General features: G+C 40.0%; 1 protein-coding gene across 2 annotated transcripts in view; it reads right to left on the bottom strand.

Moving 5' to 3' along the window:
• CARNS1 (carnosine synthase 1) overlaps positions 1–15,000 on the bottom strand; it is a 1,286,143-nt gene that overhangs the window by 455,794 nt on the left and 815,349 nt on the right. For both annotated transcript variants that reach the window (XM_044084075.1, XM_044084074.1), the window contains one exon: positions 6,046–6,131. In XM_044084075.1, the coding sequence (XP_043940010.1) occupies positions 6,046–6,131 (86 nt within the window). The remainder of the gene's footprint in view (positions 1–6,045; positions 6,132–15,000) is intronic.

Raw genomic sequence — 15,000 nt, forward strand, 5'->3', positions numbered from 1 at the left:
TTATTTTAAAAAATGACTCTTCCTCATTAAGGATGGCATTTTGAAGAGTAAAGTATTTTGTCCAGCTCTCAATAGAAGTCTGCACTTATAAATATGTTTACTTAAAAAGGCATGAGTTTCCATTTCTGTCGCAAAGATTTTTGTCCTCATCTACAGGGCTGTCTGTCTACTACCAAAGAGTGTTTAAACTGGTTGGTTTAACCTTAGTTAAATGCAGCAGACTATGTTATGTTAGTTTTATATTTTAGGCTGACCTGTGTTATTACAAATTATAGAATCCATTGTATTTGTCAGGTGCTTAGTAAGCTGTAATGCGTTATCTTGCTTGCAATCTTATTTTTTTTTCTTTTGTTGGTCCTCCCGTGATCACAGGCTGTGCTATAGTCACAGAATAATTTGTAGTACATGTCATGCTGTGAATACAAGCAAAAACCACCAAAAGATAAGCTTCATATGCACTCTGACATCAGAATATGTACATAACAACCTTGTAGTGCATGGACAGCCATGATTATGCTAAAAAAAAAAACGACTAAATTACAATCTCATTCAGCACTGCTATAGCAGAAGACATGACTTTAATGGCATTTACAGTGATGCACTAAAAGCAAACAGCTCTGAGCAGTAAACAGCATCAGCAGGTAGAAACATCTTTGTATTAATTCCTGTTTCTAAATTACGCATGGCATTTTGAATTACCAGCTTCCTTACACAGGGAATACGTAAGGACTTTAACCACTACCCCACTGCTTTACCTGCTTTAAAGCCAGCACAACAGATCACACTTTTCTTTTTTTTTCTTACATATTGCATTTGACTAATTTGTAGAACATGCAGAAGATAAATCTCCATGTACTAAAAACATTCTGATTGGATTTCTGTTTGTAACTACATCATGTGTTCTTGACATGGATGCCAGGATTCATTTGAGAGGTGAATTTCTTAGCATCCATGTCAGAGCTGTAATGTACTTCATGCTGTGGCTAGAAAAAGGTTTTGCAGAGTGGAGTGTCTAATAGCTTTTAAAGCTGTTGGTTTATCAGAAATTTGCTTTTGGGTGCTCTCTGTGTGGCAATGCTATGTGTGCTGTAGCATTCAAAGCTTCACTTCACTCTGCAGTTGTGGTTAATTTCTTGACATAATAAATTGGTTATTGTCAGATACCTGTTCATGATGTTTTATATGTTACCCTGAATGCTATGTAATACTATGTAATCATCTTAAAATAAGAAACATGAGGAAAGCAATTTCTTAGACATTAGAAAATGGCTTAAATTCAATTCATGGATATGGTGTCAGCAGTATCGCAATTGGAAATGAACACTATTAAAGGAAGGACTGAAAGAACTACATCATTATACATAGCATGGCAAAAAGTAACTGAAGTACTGGAGAATAATGACTGCAGCAGATTATAATCAGGAGACAATTGTATAGAAAGTCAATTATATGTCAACAATAGACACCCTTGTAAATACTTTATTTTGGTTTTAATGTTTGATATCTGTTTAGAGGTTTTAGCCTACCTTTTTAAATAATTTGTAAATACTTCATTGTCATAAATAACCTGCATTCATGTTTTCTTGTTTTTGGAAATGAATAAAAATATTTAAAAAAAAAAAAAAGAAAATGGCTTAAATTCAGCTACAGGCTGTTAGATTTCACACTACTTTTTGCAGTGTCACTGCATCTGCAGAGTATTCTGTTAGCCATAATTCACATAATATTAGCAAAGATCTGATGCAGTCTAAAGTACCGAAGTGAACAGTAAAGCAGAATGTTTTTGCAAGCAATGACTACAGACTGTGTCTTCTTAGTTAAATTTGTATTTAATCAAAAATGTTTATACTCTCTTTTGTTTTAAAAACAGTAAAGTTAACATCATGTATGTGTTAATTCAAGCTTATATATTCGTATGCAGCATAATTCTGTTCTTTGTGATTAGTAGGAGTTTTCATTTAACAACTATCTAAGGCTTGTAAGATATTCCCCTTTGTCTGATTTTTTTCTGAGAATGAGCATTACTTGGGTGTTTGAGACCCTGTCATCTGTATAACTATCTCTGGCTAGAATATGACTTTTGATTAATGCTTACTCAAACGTGGAGATAATTTGGTCCCATTGTGCGTTCAGAAAAATTAGGACAGGACTATAATATTTTGGGTCTACTTTAAAACACCGACATGCAAAACACCGACGACGAGAACACAAGAGACCGGAAGATCGACAACTGAGATGACCGAAAGTTTAAAAGCATGAAACTTCACATGCCTGATAAACCACAATGCCGACAATCAACAAAACAAAACAAATACCTTTTCCGAAAAACACACACACAACAAAAGCACAACAAAAACTTTACAAACCTACACTAAACCTTACATACACAACTATCTATGCACTAACCTTAATCCAAACCCTAACTCTAAGGTCTGTCACTATCGCACACTCACCTAACCCGCACCCTAACCCTAACTCACTTAACTCGCCTCTAACCCTAAAGTCTGTCACTATCGCACACTTACCTTACTTGCACCCTAACCCTAACTCACTTAACCTGCCCCTAACCCTAAAGTCTGTCACTATCGCACACTTACCTTAACATGCCAGTGTTCTCAGCGTCAGGCTTTTAAACTGTCGGTCATCTCAGTTGTCGATCTTCCGGTCTCGGTGTTCTCGTCGTCGGTGTTTTGCATGTCAGTGTTTTCAAGTAGACCCAATATTTTATATTATAAATTCTGAATTTATCTGCAGGTGACAATAAATTGGCTTGATACTTATTTGTCTTCTTTCCAAACCTGTTGTTCTAGGTTCCAGTCAAGCTGGAAATGAAAACAGCTAAAATGCATCAGGTTGAATTTGTATAAAAACAGAATTTATTACAATATTAAAAGTAAACTAGTAAGTTAATGACTGAGTAGGTATTAATTAAAAGCAGAATGAGGGAGATGGGCATATCATACATTTGTAATATACTTCACATAGATTCCAGTGGGTAGTACCTCTGGGGCACAAAGGAATCATGCTACAGCATACACATGGTGAGCCATCAGGAGCCCTTAATGGGGACAGAAGAAATGTATGAGACACTGAAGGAAGTAGATTACTGGCGTCACATGTGTAATGACATTAGAAAGTATGTGCAGGGGTCTATAACATGCTGTAGATGTCAGCCAGTTTGCGCTAGACATAGAGCACCTTTTCCGGCAAGAGGAATCCCATTTCCCTGGTCTGATCTTCAAACTGATTGAAGTGGCCCAGTAACTAGGTCTTCTAGATGCACTGTATTATTACTTGCACAGTGACAGTGTTACTGTGTATTCATTGCATTTATTCTACCTTCATGTATTTTTTCTGTATTAACCTTGCTAATATCCTGAAATATAATGTGCCAGTGTGTAAGAGAGACACTGAAAAACAGAATGCAGGAACATCATACAATTTCAGACTTGCTTTCCTAGCAGAAAATATTCTCATTTTCTGCACATCTGCATTAAACATCTGCTTTCAGCTCAAACGCATGGCATGCAAACCATTTGGCATGGAATGGACTTCAAAGCTATACATAAACTACATTATCCTTCTCTGCTGAATTAATGTGTAACGCGGGTAATGAAAATATAGTATGTGGGGAAAAAAACTTAATGTCTGAAAAGCCATTACTCCTTCTTCTCTCTCAGCCCATATTTTTGAAAAAAAAAAAGCAATAAAATAAGGAGAGGAAAGAAAAAAACAAGCTTTTCCAAAGGTGGCACAGCTGGAGGCACTCTAAGTTAGAGACAAAACAAAGGAATTCCAAAGCCTGCCTTCCTATACTGTATTTGGAAGAAATATATACTACAGTGAAACTAAGTTATTCATTCAGTCAGTTAGATATTCACCTTCATTCTGCTTTCTTCTTGGACTTCTGAGATGCCTAGCTAAAGGCTTCTGACAAACTATAAATGAGGTTTGCTGGAGGACTGCTGCAATTACATAGTCTCTGACAAAGGAATTAAGACTATGATATTGCATCTTGCTTACCTCAGGGCATTAGCTACCCACAAAGGCAGACCAAGTTGAAGTGAGAAAGAAGAATGTTTTCCTAAAAGGTATTCAACCAAGTCTACCTGCAACTGAATTGAAATTTGACCTACAGAGGAGTCAGCAAATAATTATCTTCAGTTTTCGGAATTTCCACAGAGAGAGAGAGAGAGAGAGAGAGAGAGAGGTGACAGATTTCAGCATTATTCTTTTACTGCTCATTGGGAGTCAAAGAACTTAAACAAGTAGAATCTGCTAACAAAGGACTTTTGGACACAGACCGGCATCTTTATGTTTGGGACTTATAAATGGTATGTTACAGTCAACCTGTCAACCACCAAACTGATATAATTGCCTTTCTGACTTCTACATAATTGGTGAATCTATAGCTAGGGAGCTAGTCTTATCTTTCAGAACCGGTATACCTAAGGATGTATTCACTGACCAGGAGGTTTCATATATCCATCCATTCATCCATCCATCCATAACCCACTTTTTCCAATTTTTGCAATGTGGTTGGAGTGAGCAGTTCATGCCACATTGTGACTAGATCTATTGTGGTTGTTCTTTCATGTCTCACACACACACACACACACACACACACACACACACACACACACACACACACACACACACACACACACACACACACACACACACACTCACTCTAAAGGGTTCCATATACGCCCACAATAATGTAGTAACTATGCCAGTACTTTAAGGTCAAGCAATTAAAAATGTCAGTGTACTGTCCCTAAACTGATGGGTTGTACAGCATGTTAACTAAAATATAAAGACCATGCTGAGAAAAGTTACTGAGGTAAATTGAAAAAAATTGATACCAGTTAATACTATTCCTCCTGTCTTTCATTGGGGAAGTACCACAAGCCTTGACAGGGTTTAGTCCTTTGGAGTTATTACGTGGCAGATGCCCTCGAGAACTACTGGACATTGCAGAAGAAACATGGGAAGAAGACAAAAGCCCATTTACAAGCATTATAGAACAATGTACTAAATTACAGGATAGACTAAAGTAGTAAAGCCATTTGTAAGAGAGCACATGAAAAGAGCTCAGGCCACAAACCAAGCAATGTACAATAGAAATGTAAGGACAAGGGAATTCAAAGCTGGAAACCTGGGGTTAGTAAAACAGATCCAACAGTAGACAAACAAGCATTCTATCTTCCATACATCACTGACAGTGCATTTGCACACCTGTGCATTCACTTTGTTACACCACAGTAACTTTTTGAACAAATACGTAGTCAATTATATATATATATATATATATATATATATATATATATATATATATATATATATACACACACACACACACACACACACACACACACATTTTTTTTTAGTATACAAGGCTGTGGAGATTGACTACTGCAGGACTCCTTTATCTCTCCTGTTTTGTCTGGATGCAGTGCCTTGCAAGTGCATAACAGAGTCATGCATGTGAAACGTGAATAAGTGGAGCTGCACAACCAGAAAATGGTAGGTTTAATGAGGTTAAAGATGATCCATGCACTAGTGGCATGCATACTTATCTGTAGCAATGCCTCCTATTTCCAGGTCAGCTTCTTAGATGATGATGATGATGACAGTAGTGGCAGTGGTGATGTTGTATCAGAATGCAGCACAGGGGGCCTCAAAGAAGTAGTGAAAACACAAGTGAAAGTGAAGATGGGAAGAAGGAACAGTACAGCTGCATGTGGCTGGTGTCAGAAAATGACATGATACTACAGAAGCACCCATGTAACAGAAACATTTTTTTTTAAGTTTTAAACCTTCTGAAATGGGAAATAGGGGATGGGATATTTCAAACAGATCTCAAGAATTAACAGTTTCAAAACTACAGATACATACCTTGGGCTTTAGTTGCCTGCCAAAACCTGGCTTAGGCTGCAAGCTGCAGTTGCTTAAGCAACTAGGCAGTATCCCTCCTCAGTAGAGGGAACCATCTGTCAAATATATGAGGGTAAAGGAGGCGGGACAGTTACACAGCCCCTTTACCTTGGTAAGAAGAGGCCGGTCTTCAGGTGTCCTGCAAACCACTGTGCAGATGCGGAAGGTAAGTACAGGCCTAGGAATTTTACCGCCTGAAAGAGAAACAAAGAGAAAAACTAGAATTACAATTTTGATAAAAAAAAAAAAAAACTAAGTTCACAATGAAAATGAAAAACGTCTTGATACATATTGCTCTACATGTTCCTGTTTAGGATATTTCTCCCTTCAGGAAGTTTCTAAAGTAAATTCAGGCTTCTGAAACTATGCAGTGGCCACATTTGTAATTGAGGAATAAGGTCCCTTGCTTGCCCCTACATTTGCTATTACTTCCCAGTCAGTAGCACAGGAACACAGTACATGACTTTGTGAGTTAATATATGCTGGCAGTCTCCCTTTATTTGAATTTATCGTGCACATATAGTGTAGCTTGAAGTAAGCACTATCTTTAGTGATAGACTAATTATTATAGATGTCTAGGTGTGGGGATTTATTCATTCATTTACTTATTTTCTAGGTTCTCCTGGTTCTGTTTCTGTTGTCCATCTAACGTGAGAGGGCATATGCTGTTGTGACTAAGTCTATGATACGCAGCATCCATAGTATCATCTCTTACTGGGTCCTTGCATTCTGCTATTTGCAGTCAGAGAGTGACCGTTGTACAAGAGAAATAACATCTTCCCAACAGGATCATAGGAAGTTACTGGGCTATCGACCCAGAGTTCATTTCAAGCCTAGTCGTTTCATCCCAGTGTAATACCATAGATACTCTAGTCAAAACCCAGGACTGTAGTTAGTAATGACTGCCCATATCCAGGAGAGTTGTGGGCACTATCCCCAGTAAGAATTTATGGTGGTCCATTCCCTTGTCCAGATTCCTTTTGAACAATGTCAGAGAGGTGTTCTGCTTCCCATGAATTGTCAGCCTATTTCAAAGATGCGGCAATCACTAGGAGACAAATCTGTTCCACCAGCTTGTCCTGTTCAAGTCACAGGCCATATTTAGGTCCCTGGAATGGGTAGCTCTAGTTCAGTTTGATTTATGAATGTGCAGCAAATTCATTAGTTTGGGTCGGAGATTGCTCTGTAAGCCAGGCATAAGCCTCCCCTAAGAAGTCTCTATGATGCTGAGTATAGTAACAGGGACTTTAGTCAATCTGTGTAAGGCACAGGAGTTGAATGTCTGCATGATGCTTCAGACATTATTTGCATTTCACTGAACATAAAACTTAGATCTCCTCTTCAATGAATGGTACTTTTGTCACTGTAATGAAGGTCTTGCTGCTGTTCTACTATTAAATACTTTATATTTTAAAGAAGTGTTTACTTTTTAGGAGCTGTTTTAGTATAAAATGATAATACTTTAGTAATTAGTATTTGAGTTTCTATTCTAATACCCTGAAATGATTATTTTTGGCAGAATTATTCTTTTTGTGCTTCCCATTCCCCTTCCATCTAGCCCACCATCCATTGGTCATACTCTGAAATAGTTACTTGCTATTGTAGTGAAGCTTGACCTTCCCATCATAAGGGTCAGCAGTATCTTCACAAATGTCAATAGAAACAGGTTCCAGTTTGCTGGGTAATCAGCATTATCTGAGCAAGAAAGCTGTGGAATATTAATGACACTAGGCCTGCCAGCATGTCTCCATTTTGTCCTGTACAGAAGAAGTGGCATACAGTTAAGTCTGTTTAGTTTTCTTTAGTTCATCCTAGGATACTGCTTGCCTCTCTGTCCTTCCTTAGTGTCTATTTGTTGCTATGCTGTTCCTATCACAAGTCACCTCTTGTGGAGTTATTAATTGTAGTGTATGCATATTCCTAGAAAACAGTATATAAAAAACGTATGTATTCACCATCACGTTACATGTGTGTTGCCCATTTTCATTCTTCCTGAACTGATGAGCATTATATCCAACTCAGATCTGACTCAGCTGCTTCTACCAGATCCTTGGACCGACATTCTTGAGCTCATCCCTTTACCCATAATGCCTCACCTGCCTAACATACCTCAGATTGAGTTTGTTGCCCATAAGAGACAGTGGACAATATCTTAATATAACTCAAGAAGGTATAGAAAGAGAAAAAAAGAGCTGAAGATCAAACAAAGAAGAACAACAGCTCCCAAAATTTGAAACCCTTAGACCTATCCAGGAGCAAATGGAAGGGAGAGGGGTTAGGACTCAGATGGTTGGAAGCTAAATGGGCAACATAGATGGAACGTTATGGTAAGTACATAACTTTTTTATCTGATGTTGTCATTTTCATTCATTCCTTAACTGATGAGACAGAGTCCCTCACTAGATGAACCCTGGGTGGACCTCATGGAAGGATATTTCGAGTACTGTGTAGCCAAATTCAGCTTTGTTCCTGGAAAAGAAATCCACTTTGTAATAATCAATAAAGGTATGTGCATTGGACCAAACTGGCATCTGCACAAATGTAATCTAAAAAGCTCTTGACCAAAATGATGAGGATACAGCCAAAGACCTTGTGAAATGAGCTCTAGGAAGATTAGTCAAGGACAATCCTCTTTTACTACAGATAAAGGAGATACAATTGTTTAACCATCTAGCCAATATAACTTTGGAAACTGACTTGTCCAAGCTGTTAGATGAAAGGGATATAAAAAAAATGGTTGGTCTTCCAGAAATCCTTGGTTCGACAGAGATAAAACCAAAGTTGTCTATGTACATCCAAAAAATGGAGCATGTACTCTCCCTTGTTTGAAAAATTTGAAAAGAAAACTGAGAGGTTAATGGTCTGGTTAATACTAGACTCAGACACTACCGTTGGCAAAAAAGACAAGTTGCTCCATAAGGGCACACTGTCTTGATGGAAAACCAAATAAGGAGATTTGGAATTTAAAGCCTGGAGTTCACATATTCTTCTAGCTGATGTGATAGCAACTAGAAAAATGGTTTTCCAAGACAAAAACTTGAGGTCTGATCTGGCTGAGGGTTCAAATGGGGCTTTGGGTCATAGCTTGATCAAAACAGTTAAATCCCAAGGAGGAGAAGGATCCTTTAATAGAGGCCTAAGTAGAAAAGATCCTTTGAGAAAGGTTTTACATAATTTAGAAGAAGCTAAGGAAGAATTATTTTCACCTAGATGGAAATTTGAAATGGCAGCCAACTGGACCTTAATAGTAGAATAGCTAGCCCCTTCATTGAAAATTGAAGCTAAAAAATCAAGTACAGCTAGCACAGGGGCAGAAAGGTGGGTGGGGAGGGGGTCCAGATCCCTGTTAAGGGCCAGAACAAAAATCTCTTCCATTTGTTTTTGTAAATCATTCTAGTAGAAACTTTTTGAAAAAATAAAAAATTATGACAGATAGGGTAGGAAAGCCTGGGCTGTTTAGCAATCAGTGGAACTGGAGAAACCATGTGGTTAATTATGTCCAGATGAGTCAAACCTTTTAGATTAGACAGGAGGTCTGGATTGGAATCCAGTATCTAATATGGAAGTAGAAGGTGAGGCCAGAGGAACGGCAGCCAAATCTGACAAGGCCAAAAGGGTGCAATGAAGATAACTGTGCTCTTCACAGAGTGTGATTTCTGTAGAAATTTGGGGATGAGAGGTAATGGTGGGTAAACGTAGAGAAGACTGGAGGGCCAGTCATGGACTAGAGCATCTCTCTGTGACTTCTGCATTGGAGGAATCAGGGCAAAGAACCTGCTACACTTGTTGAGGGAAGAAGCGAATAGATCACAGCGTGGCTGGCCCTATCAACAAACAATTCTCTCTGCCACTTTGACACTCAGAGAATACTCATGAGGCATCAGAATGGAACTGCTTAGTTTGTTCACAGTCACATTGGCTTTCCCCAGTGTGTGATTTGCTATTAGAAAGTGGCCTGAAGAGACTGCCCATTGCCACACTCTCATTGCTTCTCAACATTGTGGATAAAATTTGGTTCCTCCCTGTTTGCTGATGTACCAGACTATGGACATATTGTCTATCTGAATAGCAATTATCATGGAAGGGAGAGAGTCTTGAAAGGTCTGCAAAGCTAGGACTGCTCTCATTTCTAATACACTGACATGCATCTTGGCCTCTTCTGGATACCATGTACCTTGGACTCTCCTTCCCAAGTAGTGCCCCCACCCCAGTTGGGAGATGCCCATGGTCACTTTGGACATGGGCAGGGAAAGAACAAATGGACACCCTTCAGAAACTTTGAGTGAAGCCACCAAAGAAGATGCCTTTTGCAAGTTTCTGTGATCTTGACTGGGAAGGTTAAAGGCTGCTGAAGAATTGACCACTGTACTGACAGGGTCTATTGCAGAATTTACATGTGAAACCTGGCTAAAGGGACTAGGGTGATAGCTGCTGCCATAGATCCCAAGGCTTGTAAGATTAGTCATGCTGGAAGAGAAGAATGCAGGGTTGCTTTCTACAGCTGGGATCCAAGTGTCTGGATTTGAGTTGGAGGGACAGAGGCTATCTGATTGACAGTGGCCAGATGAGCAACTAAGAACTCCAGACATTGCGTAGGTGTGAGATGTGATTTGTTGTAACTGACTGTGATGCCTAAATGGAAACACAACTGGATCAAGCAGTTTTTTGCCTGCAGGAGTAGAGGCCTGGTTGGGGCAGTTAGAAGCCAGTCATCTAGGTAAAGAAACCCTCAGAATCCTAGCAGTCTCAAGTGAGCTGCTACCACTGCCATGCTTTTGGTGAGCACCCTGGGGGCTGTGGTGAGACCAAAGGGCAATACACTGAACTGGTAGCGATTGACTCTCAGCCAGAAGCACAGATATCTTCTGAAGTGCCTGTTCATTTTGATGTAATAGTACATATCCTACAGATCTATCAAGCACATCCAATTGTCCTTTTGTAGTAGAGGCAGAAGGACTGAACCATGATCATCCAGAACCTTGACTATTGCACAAACTGGTTTAGTTTGCTGACATCCAGGATGGGTCACAAGCCCCTGTCTTCTTTGGCACTAAGAAGAATCTTGAGTAGGTCTGGGATCCTTTCTGGTCTGGAGGACTTTCTGGATGAATCTTTTTTCTATCAGCTTTTCTATTTCTAAGGCTGCTACTTCCCCTCTGACTGGGTGGAACCTTGGGGATTCTATTCATTCTTGTAGGGGGAGTTTGGGCAAATGGTATGATATACCTATGGATATAATTCTTTGCACCCAGGAATGTTTTGTTATGGAAAGCCAGAGTCTTTGGTGCAAAGACAAACATCCCCCCAATGTCTCTACAGGGCAACATTCAGGATTCCATTCAGGAGTGCTGGCAGGGCTTGTCCAAGAAGAAATCCCAGAAACCCTTGTTCTGTGGGCAACCTCTGCCAATGTGATATCTTCCATTAGAGTTGCCCCCTCTGTCCCTGGGAGAGCTATCTCCTCATGAGTCTTGGGAAGGGCCCTAGGATTTATGGAACCACAACTTTCTACTTCCTTGTTAATTTGAGGAAAAGGGTCTTTAAGGGGTAGAAAAATGTATCCCTATGGCAGACAAGGTCTTTCTTTCTTCCTCACATCTGCAGAGCATGTATTTTACTTTTAGGGCTAAATAAGGAAGATTCAGCAAATGGAGCATTGATGAATGAAGACTTAAAGGGCTCCGCAAAGTCACATATGCACATCCAAGCATGTTTCCTAATGGTTATGCATGAAATCACTGCCAATGAGCTACCTTCCGCCACATGGGAGATCAGCCTCCTGGATGCATTAGATATTGGTTGAAGGGTAGCCAGTTGCAAGGGAACTCTATTTTGGTCCTCCACAGACATGGACCCAGAAAGAGATTTGAAGAGTTCTTTAGTGAAATCTTTTTGCAATCTTGTAAAATGTGCCAAATAATCAATGACCACTGGAACATAAATGCGCTTACCAAATCTGTCCAAGGCCCTGGACTCCCTGTTAGGTGGATGGACAGAAGAGCTCTGCTCTGCAAGCTCTTTTTTCATGGCTGCTGCCACAACCATGACATCAACTGAGACCCCTTGCTCTAGTGTGTCTTATCCTTGGAAGGGGCTAAAAATGTATCTGGATGCTTAGGTATGGGCTGCACAGTATCCAATTCATTCCATGCCCTGTGGGAAACGAGGTCTATAAATTCATCAGTGGGGGGGGGGGGTGTTACCCAAGAAGAAGCTTGGCCAGACCTGAAAGCCTCCAGTAAGACTGACTCCTCTTGGGAAGGAGTATCAAAAGACCAATCACCATTTTGTTTTAAGAGCTCAAGGATGCCTCCAAATGAGACATCTTCAGGTAGAGATCTGGGGGACCCATTCCCTTCATCGAAATTGGTGTCCTCTATGAAAGATTCCTGAGTTGAATCTAAGTGTCTCCTTTTACATGTTCTTTTCTGAAGGACCTCATCATGAGTTGGTTTGGTGAGATGTCAGAAGTGTTGGGGGAGCACTGAGGGTCTGACTGGAGACTTGGACCAGCAGGCTATTCCAGTGGAATGGAAAAACAAGGCACAGAGCAAAGACCCAAAGGAGGTAGACTGACCTGATCCAAGGGAGTTAGGGATGTCCTTTCTCTAGGTAAAGAGATGGCACTCTCCACAATCTGAAAGGCAGAGTACATAGGGGAGACTGAAGCCAATAGTAGCAGAGTCAACATCTCCCAACCTGCCGGCCCCTGTAACCCAGTAAACATTCTACCTACCTTTGCTCCCCTGGATCCTGTGCCAGTGCTTTGGCTCTGACAGCCCTATGACTCTGAAAGGATCAGAGCCAGACATGTCAGGGAAGTGACCCGAGTCAAAGAACAAACTGTCTTCGGATGTGATGAGAACATCCCCAAGAATCATGGATCTGAGGACTCCAAAACAGCAGGTCTAATCAGAAAAGGAGAAACTAAAAGGGGGCTAGTGACAGGCAGGCTCATGGATCTGATTGGAGACAGAGCCAGGATTATCCCCATCAGGATCTGAGCTCTGAGGAATTTCCTCATCATCTTATCCACTTTATCTTCAGACAAACTCCTGGAAGACCTGAGAGAAGAGGTAGTGGATGGAGATCTAGAATGTTTGCGAAGAGATTCCTGCAAGATGGAAGAAGAGAGCCAAGATGTTATCAGATGCAGTAAAGTAAGAGGTGACCAGATCCAAGGCAATTTAGATTTTGGAGCAGAGGGATCTGAAGTGGTCGGATCTGTCTTTTTTGATACTTTTGGAGATGGCTCTGAATAAGGAGCTGAAGAAGATGTAGGATCCAGCGATCTCTTTCTAGAGTCTTTGTCCTTGGCAGCCGAGTCAAGCTTCCCTTTGTCAGTATTCTTTGAGGGGGTTTGAGCCCCAATGGAAACAGAGGAAGAAGAAATGGAAGGGAGAAGGCCCTTCAATACAAACTTATTTTGTCTGTCTGTGAGTGTCCTGGAGTTAAGCTAGCACATATAGAGCAATCTGCATCTAAATGGGCAGTGCTCAAGCAGTATACACATTCCCTATGGGCATCTGAGTTATGTATTTTGTGCCCACAGGTGATGCATTTTTTGAAGCCAGTCGGTTTATCAGCCATCCTGGTATACCAAAAAAAAGGAAAGACCATGGAAAAAAAGCAAACAATAAAGAAGTACTTTTTTTTTGGTAGGAGAGGAAAGAAAAGTTACCAGCAATGGTAGACAAAAAAGTACTCTAAAAGGGGTAAGAAAAAGATAGCAGAAAGGCAGCAAAGTCCCAGCAATGGTACTAGAGACAAATACTGAGTTCCCTGTAAAAAACGTAAAGGAAGACTAGCAATGGAAATTTACTGGAAAAAGGGAGGAAGGTGACAGAAAAAAATAGACTACCAGGGAATAACATTTTTGAAGGAACTCACTATTTATCCTAAAGAAACACCAACAGCTTGACAGTGAAAAGATTTGCATCTGTAGTGATACATCAGCAAACATCTGAGATATGTTAGGCGGATGGGGCATTCTGGATAAAGGAAAGAACTCAACAGTTTAGATCCGAGGATCTGGTAGAATCAGTCAAGTCAGATCTGAAACCCATCAGTTGAGGCATGACTGAAAATGACAACATCAGATATCGGGTTACTCAGCTCTCCTTCCTCTGTCTTAAGATAGCTGCAGATTCCCTTTATCTGACTTTTTATTACTGGGCTGTCTGCAGTATGCTTTTATTTTAATTTCTTTACACTTTTTAGTAACAAATGTATGTCAGCATGAATGTAAAAAACTAATTATCTTACTATTGCAACCATTACAAATAAGAGTAATTCAATTATTATTATTATTATTAACAAATTATCCCTGCAGTTTGCCATTTGTAGTCAGAACTACATGGACCTGTTTTATCATTTGGATAACATTATACTTCTGCTTATGTAATAATTCACCTCTTGGGTTGGCAATGACATTTGTTGTGGTTAAATGGCTCTTAATGGTCATACAAAGCCTGCATTAGTCCTTGTTAAATGCACATTGAAGAAGAGTTCTGCTTTATAGATATTATGTAATTTTATTTTTTGGTCTGCTTACGATAAAACCTGAGCACATTTTTTAGACTTTCTGTTTGATGTTGAGACCAAAATAGTTCTACAGTGAATGCTTCTTATTCCACTGCCTGGAAGAGGCTGATGTTAGAGTAATTCTTTGTTCCCTGCAGGGATGAGTCTCTGCTCTATTGTTTACAACTACGTTTGGTAAGAGGTGAGGCTGCTGCAGCAGCTACGAGTTCCATTATTACTAATGTATTTGTATCATTACTATAAGTGACTTCTGAGAGTTGCTGAGACTGTATGCCTGTCACTCGCCTCTTTTGGTCAGTATCTTGTGTCTTTGCCCCTGGAAGCTACTTTTGAGAATGGCTTGCTATGAAGCATCATTGTTTGCAATGACTTGTCCAGAGGCTGAAACTAAGCAACAATGAGCTCCCTCAGGGGAACACTACCATTACAGAGCTTACTGGTGAAAAAGCTGTTACTTAATGTACAGTAATGAAGACTACAACACACATCTCTTATTCTTAAATGGTGGGACTGGGTCTT

This window comes from Protopterus annectens, chromosome 9.part0 (genome assembly GCF_019279795.1).
Source record: "Protopterus annectens isolate FY-2018-M chromosome 9.part0, PAN1.0, whole genome shotgun sequence".
Taxonomy (NCBI): domain Eukaryota; kingdom Metazoa; phylum Chordata; order Ceratodontiformes; family Protopteridae; genus Protopterus; species Protopterus annectens.